This window comes from Podarcis muralis, chromosome 1, assembly GCF_964188315.1.
Source record: "Podarcis muralis chromosome 1, rPodMur119.hap1.1, whole genome shotgun sequence".
NCBI classification, from domain to species: domain Eukaryota; kingdom Metazoa; phylum Chordata; class Lepidosauria; order Squamata; family Lacertidae; genus Podarcis; species Podarcis muralis.
Genome location: NC_135655.1, coordinates 78,870,839 through 78,881,070, shown reverse-complemented (window position 1 = coordinate 78,881,070; position 10,232 = coordinate 78,870,839). Strand labels below are relative to the sequence as shown.

The following is a 10,232-nucleotide window of genomic DNA, read 5'->3' as shown; positions in this document are numbered from 1 at the left end:
CGGCCCCTCAAGCGCCTGGGGGGGAAATAAAAATTTTTTTCTTTATTTCCCCCCAAAAAAACTTGATGCGTCCTATTGGCCGTTGCATCCTATGCAGCGAAAAATACGGTAATATACTAACTGAAATGTAATTAGAAGTTGATAAAAAAATGAACCACAGCAATATAAGAACTGGACAAAAAACACTGATCAAGGAATGCGGGGAAACACTTTGCTTAAATTGTATAAATTTGGAATTAATTGGAACTATTTTGATATTAATTGGTATCTGTATAATTGGCAAAACTGTGGTAACATTGGGTAAATATTGGAAAATTAATACAAATTTATATTTTTAATAAATAATCCAAGTGTGCCCACTGCCTCCCCCCCCCCCCCAAAGTTGCATTCAGTTGAGTGAACTGCACCAGTCATACTTACTGTAGGTTCTCTAATTTACAAGCTGGATCCTTTAGTCCCATACACAGCAACATCATTCCTGTGTTCCACACTTTATTGAAACGCAGATCTAACTCTCTCAGCGTCTGGCTTGTACGCAGAACTTTGGCGAAACCCCAACAAGCAGTTCCTGAGAAAGAACAGTTGGATAACCTGCAGAGGACAGCAAAAGAAAAACAAGAATACTCCTGGATGAGTTGTGAATAGAATTTCAAAAACAAGAACAATCATAGATTGGAAGGGACCAAAGGAACCATCTAGTCCAAGCCCCTGCAATGCAGGAAACACTGAACAGGATTTTTTTTTAAAAAAGGAAGCAAAATAAGTGAAGGGTTTTGCACAATGGGTCAGAAAGGACAGTGGGGTGGCTTTCTGGTTGCCAAATTCCCAGGTCCAAATGAGCCTAGTGCTGGTCTGCCATGAGAATGGCCCCTTACACCCCTTGGTGAGTATTTTATTTTGTTGAGTTCTTACTCTCTCAACAGTTTACATTATTAGGGCAGCCTTAAAAACTTAACATTTGTTTCTTTGCCAACATTTCTCATTTCCCCAAACATTATCCAAAAAGACACAAGAACAAGAGAAAGGGAAGTTTTGTAGGCAGAAACAAATAAAAACTCAAATAAACACACATTTAGTTCGAAACTGGAGTAAACATTTTCTTTTTTAATGTTAAATAAGGACTAGCAGATCCAAACCATGTGAGAATAAGGAACTTAAAGTGAGCTTTATATGGGGAACAAGCTGACTACTGACGAGGTGGTTAGGCTTTGAAAGGGTTGTCAATACAACAGTGTATGTGACTGCAAAAATTTGGTTGGTTTTCCAGGTGCACAATTATTTCATTTTTGTTCTGCCTGTTAACACTCACACGAGCTTCTGCAGCCTGCAGTTAGGATGTTTTAAACCTTCACTAAGTTGGCGGATTCCAAAATTTCCTAGTGCATTGTCTGATAAATCCAGATCTGTCAGGGTCTGCTTGGTACAGAGCACAGAGGACAGGTCCTCACAACATGCTCCTGTCAGTCCACAGCTATATAACCTACAGCAAACAGAAATACAAGCACGAAAATAAAACATGTTTATGCATCTGTCCCCATCTTTTCCTTTCCCACCTGCCATCTCCTAAGATATTCTGGTTGCCTTGGCACTGGCAAAGTGCCAGTGGAACACCTCAGAGGGGAAAGCTGTATGTACATATGACTACACCCCACATTTCCACACCTTCTGTCACAACAACAAAAGTTGGCTAACAAAGTTGTCATGTTCCTTCTGACCTACTCCTCCACAAATACTGCTTCATCTGCATCTCTGATGTCAAGAGTAGGGCTGGGCGATATCTGGTTTTCAACATCGTAATATACCACCAACTAACCATCAGTGATATATCATGATATCTGAAATAATACCGAAAAAGGCTAAAAAAGTGGTGGGGCTGTGGAGTGACATGGGGGAAATGAAGAAGGTTGCCTGCTTGCTGGGCAAAGGCGCTCCTGCCCGCTCCCTCTCATCCTCTCTCCACAGCTTGGCCTTGGCAGAAGGAGCCTGAGAAGGTGGAGGAAAGACAGCCTGTCCCACTTGCTCAGGCAAAGGCAAATGTGCAGGCAGGCAGATGGGAGAGCAGGCAATTGAGCTGGTAATACACTGCAGCTTCCCGGCCGCTGCCAGTACAGAACAGGCAGATGGAAGTGAAATGCGCTGTGCTGGTGGCGGCCAGGGAGCCGTGATGTATTGCCAGCTCAAAAAGTCTGAAACTGGTATCACAATCTGAACTTCATATCGGTTTCAGATGATGAATTGAAATATCACCCAGCTCTACTCAAGAGGGTTAGCAGACAGAGATGGACTCTCGTCCCACTTATTGCTGACCTCACTTGTCTTCAGGATGAAGGAGTGAGATAAAGGGAAGGACCTTAAACCTTCAGTCAGCCCCAGCAATCATAGAAAATGCCCACAGATATGAGAGATGTAGTTCAGCAACATCTAGAAGGCCAAAGTTTCCCCAGACATGTTGTAGCAAAAGGAGCAGATATGCAGGGAGGCCAAAATCTTAACAGGCACTGACTCACATCACTTTCTGTATCTGGCAGTTTGGGTGCTTTAGTCCCTCAGCTAGCAGCTTCAGTCCTGAATCTCGGACTTTACTTCTTCCCAGCTCCAGCTCCAATAGTGTTGAGTTAACAGAGAGAAGAGATGCGAGGAAACCACAAGGAACAAGCTGTTCGCTAAAAAACGTCACTCTGTGGAGGACAATTGGATGAAAGGGTGAAAATCTGTATATAGAAAATGATTCAGCGTATACAATAAAACAAAACAATAACAATGCTAGCATTGTATTTCCTTCCAGCCACAAAATGTCCACGTTCTCTACAATTCAACCTTTAAACATCACCTCCAATACATAGCATTTGTTGGAAGGAGACATGAGAACTGTGGGTGGTAGCAAGCCTGCCAAGTTTGTCCCCCTAAATTCACTGAACCCCCCCTCCCCGGAATGAACATCCTGGGGCACAGTTACCCAAAAGCAGCAGCAATGCAGGACTGCCCTGATCAGACAAAAAGCCTTGGTGGGCCAGAAACATGGGCATGATATTGCCTGATTCTGGTACTCAGTATTATGCTTGAAAGAGCTAGAGAGGAGCCACTGGGGATACTTCTGTGGGATTCTTTTCCATGCTTTATGAGCTGCCTTTCGCTGACTCAAGAAACTGAGGACAGTGCAGAGGAACACCCACTTTGGTCCATCACAGCTAGGATCAGGGTCACTATTTTGCCCCTGCAAAAGGACTCTAATGAAGTTAAACGCAAACAGCTTCTTACCTCACATGCCTTAAGTTACTCTTTGGAGACTTCAGTGCTTTGAAGATGGCTGGGTTTTGATACTGTTCACTAAGAGATGAAAGAAAATGTCCTTGTTAAGAAAAGGTTCGTCATATTCTTTTATTTTTATGAAGAGAATAGTGTGGTGCTTTTCAAACTTGTACTTAAATCATGACACACACATCAAATACCACTGTTGCACAACCTGTCCCACTATCAGTATCATGGTGTGAGTTGATCCAAGGAGTCAGGCCACCTCCTCCCCCCAAAAAAGGAGGACTTACCAACAGGATTCCAGCTTCCGAAACAAAGGTTCTTCAGGTTTCCCAAAAATACCACAAGTCAGTCGATTCAAAAAATTGTACATAGTCCAGCTATTGCACTCTGGGTCTCTTCTAAGTCTCTGGATCCGGGCCCATAACCTATTGAAATTATTATATTATTATCCAGTGGAAGTCACTGGATGAGCAAAAACTGACTCTTGTATTGAAATTAAAATTACCCAGTCCGAAAATATGGTTCAAAAAGCTTTACTCACAGAACAGTGGACCCCTACATGTTCCCGGTAAATTAGAGTATTAAAGTATTAAAGTCTGGTGCCTCCTTCCCAAAGCTTGGGAAGCTTCTGCCCAGCTTAGGGAAGGAGGTGTGATGTTCATGTGCACAATGTCCCCCACCCTCTCAAGATGGCGCCTTTGGCCCTAACTGTATCCCTACAAAAAAATTGCACTATCACAGAACTCAGCTCTCAACTTCAAACAATAAAAATTACATTCACTCAGTTGCACTGGTTCCAGCATAAGGCATGATAACTTAGATTACAAATATCTGGTCCCGACCAGAGATGAATGGCTGATGAAGATGATGGACGACACTGAAATGGTGAAAATGACCAGGAAAATCAGAAACCAGGAAGAGAGGAACTTCAATATGGAATGGGAAAAATTTACAATGTACTTAAGAGAACACTGTAAACAACTAAAAACTTTGGCAGGATTTGAGTAACGCTTGTAATGTAATAAAAACTAAGGTAGAAATGGACTGTAAGAAACAAAGAGAAAATATGTGAGGCAGTTGAAAAATATTGAAAATGGTAACCATGGAAGGGTGGAGGGGAGTCTAAGGATTCAGGGAATCCTAAATGCTGATGGTGATGTTTAATGTTTGAATTTAAATATGCAATGTAAAACTCAATAAAAAAAGATTATACAAAAACAAGTATCTTGCATTTTGAGCTAAAATCAAAGCTCTTCTCCATTGCAACCTCTTTTTGCTGGAGATGAAGATTAACATATCCATTCTTTTCAGTAGCTCAGAAGAGGCACTACACCCAACATGGATGCCTGTCGGTTTAGATATGCATAGACATGAAATACTTTCTCTTTCATGTGACTGTATGCTGATAACTCTGTGACTGAGCCACAAAGATACAGCCCAGGTAGGCTCCTCTCTAACTTCACGAAAATTTCCTATCATGCTTCACAGTATACAATACAGAAGCATTCTCTATCTCCCATTTGGATCAACAGGCTCTAAGCACCACAAAAGTAGTGCGTTACTCATCATCCTCCCGAGGAACTCGGGTGCTCACCCTGCCATGCTGCTCCCCTGTGTTTTGGGGGCCAGACTCCTTTGCATTCTTGCTTTCCTCCAAGGCCATAATCCACAATACAAGGTCATGGGAACATTTAGTTCACACAGACCCACACACTTCCCAACTCCTGCATCTGCCCTGCTGCCACGGTCAACACCTTTTGCCCACTCTAGGAATTCCTAATGCAGCAGCTGGTCAGCCAAGAGTTAAATGGGGTCTTAACTGTTTTTGGCTATTAACCAGAAATCTGTCTATCAAAAGAAGATCTAGCTGGTCAGCATTAAGAAAACACATGGTGTGTGTGTGGAGAATTTCATGAGAGTTCAAAGTCAAATGTGTGTCCTCATCAGAAACTCTGGAAAATATCAGAAAAGGGCAAAAAGTTGCTGCATGTGGTGAAATCCCGTGTGTGGAAGTGGCAGGTGCAGAGAAACTCAACATCCCTTATTTAAATCATACATACCCGTCTGAACGTGGTTCTGAATTATTAAGTTTTTCCTCTTCTTCCTCCTCCTCTTTTTCTAGTATTTCTTGGGTAAAATCATAATATCTCATAAATAACATTTCCTCCACGTGAAGGACCTCCAAAGCAGAGCAGTGCTCCAAGCAATATGCCTGGGCCATCACTCTCGTCTTAGTCAGGTATCTTCCGTGTACGGTAACTTCAGTCACGTGATCCAATGCACTTTCCACAAAATTTTCCTCTTGGTTCTCATACAAGCATTCAAGCCATTGGTGCTTATGCCTCTCACGTACATCCATCTTTGTTTCTGTGGTGTTTTTCACCCATTCTAATAAGACTTCTTTAATCTTAGGCAAAAATTTCCATCCGAACCTCTCTTTCATGTCCTTCATTCCCTTTCCTTCATTTACGAGGCCAAAGAGGAAGCGTACCGTTACTTCTAAATCAGGTCTGGAAACTGCGTAGCTTTCTAATAATCTGACCACATCTCGATTAGGATTTTCAGAACTCAGCCCTTCTCCTTCTTCCAGTAAGTAAGATAAGGCTGCAAAAAACTCCTGGAAGCTTAAGTGAATGAAGCTGTAGGCATGTTCACATTCAATGTTCCTTCTGAAAATGCTCTTGCTCAGAAAGAGGGGGAGGGAGTCTTCCTGATCTAAGCCAAGCTCTTTGATTTCTTCCTCCCAGAACAGTATTTTTCGTTTCCAGATTCCATCTGCAGCCAGAGAACACAAACTTTTCAAGTTCTTTCTAATATGTTCCTTTGACGGGCTGTTGTGGTGCAGCTTTAGCAAGCTGGAAAGGTAAAGCATATAGACGGCAGTGAGCGTGTTGGATGTTTGCCAAAGATCCTCACTGTTTTCCATCTGTTGTACCAACACCATGCAGATGATGCAGCACACAAGGGGAACCGAGCACATGGTGAAGAGGGTCTCGTTCTGTTTTACAAGACTGAAAGCTTGAGTTGCTCGGTCTTTATTCTCAAAAAATTTGTGGAAATATTTCTCTCTGTCCTCTTTTGAAAATCCCAGGATCTTGATATGGCGACGTAATTCCTCCGAGCACTCATGGAGATACCCCAGGGCTGTTGGTCTCGTTGTTATTATCAAGTAGGATTCAGGAAGGAGTTTTTTCTTAAGTAAGCTGCCCAGGAGGACCTCCACAGGCCCCTTCTGCCAGGGATCAGTACAAAAGGGGTCTGGTTGAAGGGAGCATCTTAATTCATCAAACCCATCAATTACAAACAGCAGTTTCTTCGGATTCTCCAGCATCTTCTTAATTTCATCCTGTCGGGGCCACCGTTTTAAAATGATTTCTGCAATACTACTATCCTCATTACAGAGGTTCATCTCTCCACAATTAATGTAGACAACATAATCAAACATGGCCTGATAAAGTCTTCCACAGGCCCAGTCAAACATGATTTTTCTTGCCGTTGTTGTTTTCCCGATCCCTGCAGCTCCCTGCAGTACAACGATTTGTGGAACCAGTCCATTTCTATCAGGATTAAATAGCTTTTCAGTGGTATGCTCTGTTTGAAGGCTACAATAGTCCATGTAAGTGTCTCGAAAATATACCCATCCTAAAGCCATGATTTCATGTTCTTCCTCCTGCTTTCTGGGACTCTCAATATCAAAGGTTAGCTTTGAATACTGGCAGCTTCGAAGCAGATTTTCACCAAGGGAAGGATGGACTTTCATTGACTGAAATTTGCCCTTTATGTAGTCTCTGTAGGTTAACCTAGAACCTAAGAAAAGGACATGTGCTACCAGAAGTATTGAGAAAGCACCAAATATTTTTTGTTAGGAATTCCATCTCTTGTCTTCAAATGAGAAAGATCAGTAAATATAAAAAGCTGTTCTAGCCTGTACATGAACTACACAGACATATATAATCCCATCCCAATCAAATGTGGAGATGTAAAATGCTGTGGCTCCACTGTTCATGGGGGACAGACTACTGCTATAATGTAACTCCAGTGCTTAAAAGCTTGCACTGACTGCCCATATGATACTGAGCCAAGTTTAAGCTTCTTGTATTAACTTACAAGGCCCTTAACAACTTGAGTCCAAGGTACCTTAAGGGCTGCCCAAGTCCTTATATCCCTGCCTGATAATGGAGTTCTTCAGGTGAGTCCCCGTTAGCAGTTCTACCAGGATCCAATGAATTTGCTTACTGGAGATCCTCTTTAACATGAACAAGAAAAGAAAAAGAGAATCTCCAGCAATATGCTATGATTTCTTACCTTTCCGTGTTGCTTCTTTGAGATTTGCAGCAATGTCTTCCTTGCCAATATGTTCAAGGACACATATGCATACTTTTACTGCATTGGCCTCACCATAGAAGTCACACATGAGATGAATAACATCGGATCTATCAGCACTGTCCAGCTGAACTTTGGGGATTTCCCCCTTTCCATCATGGTCAATGTCTTGTAGCTTCCGTTTAAAAATGTTAAACTGGTCTTCAAGGAGTTCTTCCAAGGCATCATAGAGGGTTTGGCTTAAGGTTTCATTCCTACCCATCGCTAGATCTGGGGGAGCCATTGTGGGTTTGCTTGTTAGAGGCTGGAGCAGAGCTTTGGCGATCTCATAAAAGGACTCTGTTCTCAGATCTAGGGCCACACAAAGCGACAGAAAAAGATGAAAAGCTGTTTCTAAGTATTGTGAAAAGCAAGCTAAAGAGATCATAAAGTTGGAAGGAACCCCAAGGATGATCTAGGCCAACCCCTGCAATTCAGGTGTCCCTTACGGGGATCGAACCTGCAACCCTAGTGTTATCGGCACCATGCTCTAATCAACTGAAATATCACCATGGGTGTAGCCGGGGGGGCAGGGAGGGGCAACTGCCCCCGTTAAAACGATAAAATTCAATAAAAATATATAGTAAGATTCTGCCCCCAACAAAAGGTCTACCTTGCCTAACAAAAGGCCTGCCCCCCCAAAACAATAATCCTGGCTACGCCCATGGCTATCCCCATGGAACAGTCCAATAAATTACCTAGCATGTTCCCATAACATAATTCTAGATTACTTCATTTTCATCTGCAGGGATCAGGCCTTGAAGATTGCTGAGAAGCTTCCATTAGAACAGAAATATTCATTAGTAAGGCCATTATGTTATTAACCAAGACCAATAGGATTCACCATATGTCACCAGCGCCTAACAAATCTGCAGTGCTTACTCAAAATAAATGCAATTACTGGACAAATTTAAAACATTTTGGTATTACAAAGCTTAGGCGCAACAAGTTAAAATGTCTTCTTTCCTTAGGCTTCCAGTGGCATTTATTTGATTTGACTGACTATTGTGGGTTGGTTCTTATTTTAGTTGTGGAATTATTTGCAGTGACTCTCAGTCATATTGTTATCCCCCTTGGAGACCTGCCTTGGGTAGAAAGAGAGGATGTAAATATTTAAATTAAATTAATTGTGATAAACTAAAACCTGTTATCTGGAAATTGGAAAGCAGGTTCTGAAATCTTTCTTAGTCAGTCATCAGTGTTAATGACACACACATTTATTACATTAGATACTTTTTTCAGTATTTCAGATGATGGCTAAAACAAAGTAATTATTATATCAACATGCCCTGAGCATGATGTGTAGAGTGTCTTCCCTGCAATACTCCTAAGAAAAGAAACACCGGCTGACTCTCCTCCTGCATACAGAAAGCAAGCATGTAAACAAGCCAGCACATCTTAAACATGGGGCAATTTGGTTTTTATAAAACCATTTTATCCCACTCACCCCACCTCAGTTTTTTGAAACATTCAAAGAAGATTAACAGAAATAAAAAGAAAATGCATGTTTGTAAAAGAAAAAAAATCAATGAAGAGCAATAACTAAAACAAATGTGGGGATTTATTTATTTTTTTAAGGAGATTAGCAGGAAGTATTTTTCAACACTGTAACTGAGCCCTGGCATAGGTTTTAGAAGCAGGTTTTCCCACCTCACAAATTTCCCTTCAGACATATTATGAAAGAGAGAAATAACCCCAAAAGGATACAAACCTTGCTTTACACCTTGTGTCAGTTGTGGTTTCTCCACAGCAGTCAGTAGTTCTTATCTGCTATACAGGATGATTATTTTATGAATCTGCCTTTAGCTCAGCAACAGCTGCAAGAAGAAGGGCGCTTTCAGGGCGTTAAGAAGGCTAAGAGAGCGTTATGAAGCGTTACCTGCCCAAAGATGAAAGAGGATATTCCCGCCCGAAGTGGTGTTTCAATACGGCTTCGGCAGTTTAAACATGACAACTGAACGCATTGTGCCCCTGACACTGCCTATTATTTAAGTGCTTAATAAACACGCGCGTCTAACTCCGCACATCTTCATCTTTCCAAACCGCACAGCTTGCGTCCCGCTACATGCTCAGAAAAGCAGCAAAAACCTTGCCCTGGGATATCACGTGGTGCACTAATGACGCAACAGGTCTCTGAGAACACGCAGAGTGCCTTTCGCACATCGCAGCTTCCCCCTCAGATCGAGGAGGGGAGAGAATCGTGGCCCCTCTCGCCTCCACCCCACGCCCCTTTTTCCAGGCTGCGACGTGAGAAGGGAAGAGCCCAGACTCGGGAGATCTGAGCCGCGAGGCCGGTTCAGACGACAGCGGGGAAAGGCCCAGCGAAGGGAAGGGCGGAAAAAGCAGGCGCGGCCACTCGGGCGCATCTCACCGCTCGGCTTCTCGCTGCTCCAGCGCCCATCTCTCCTCGCGGTGCCGCCAGTGTTTTTTCTGGACTTTTAAGGGAGTCAGGCGCGTCACTTTCCCATAAACGCGAAAGGCACGCACAGCGCTGGTGACGCAGCAGGCAACGGCCTTGCCTCTCAGGTTGCTGCGCTCCTGATCCAGAGCCTCTCTTCGCCCAAACACTCGCCTGTGATTTGCAGGATCTCAGTTGCTTGCATGCATAGTCTCTG

At 42.8% G+C, this 10,232-nt stretch overlaps 1 protein-coding gene across 1 annotated transcript; it reads right to left on the bottom strand.

Annotated features, from left to right (window-relative positions):
* Positions 1 to 1,531: 1,531 nt before the first annotated feature.
* LOC144328498 (NACHT, LRR and PYD domains-containing protein 12-like) lies at positions 1,532 to 9,483 on the bottom strand. Its single transcript, XM_077932239.1, has 6 exons — positions 9,329 to 9,483; positions 7,561 to 7,929; positions 5,316 to 7,062; positions 3,543 to 3,680; positions 3,259 to 3,327; positions 1,532 to 2,678 (listed from the first exon to the last, which is right to left on the bottom strand). Exons 2-6 carry the CDS (start codon positions 7,859 to 7,861, stop codon positions 2,504 to 2,506), a joined length of 2,430 nt encoding a protein of 809 aa, XP_077788365.1. The 5' UTR covers positions 7,862 to 7,929; positions 9,329 to 9,483; the 3' UTR covers positions 1,532 to 2,503.
* Positions 9,484 to 10,232: the final 749 nt, after the last annotated feature.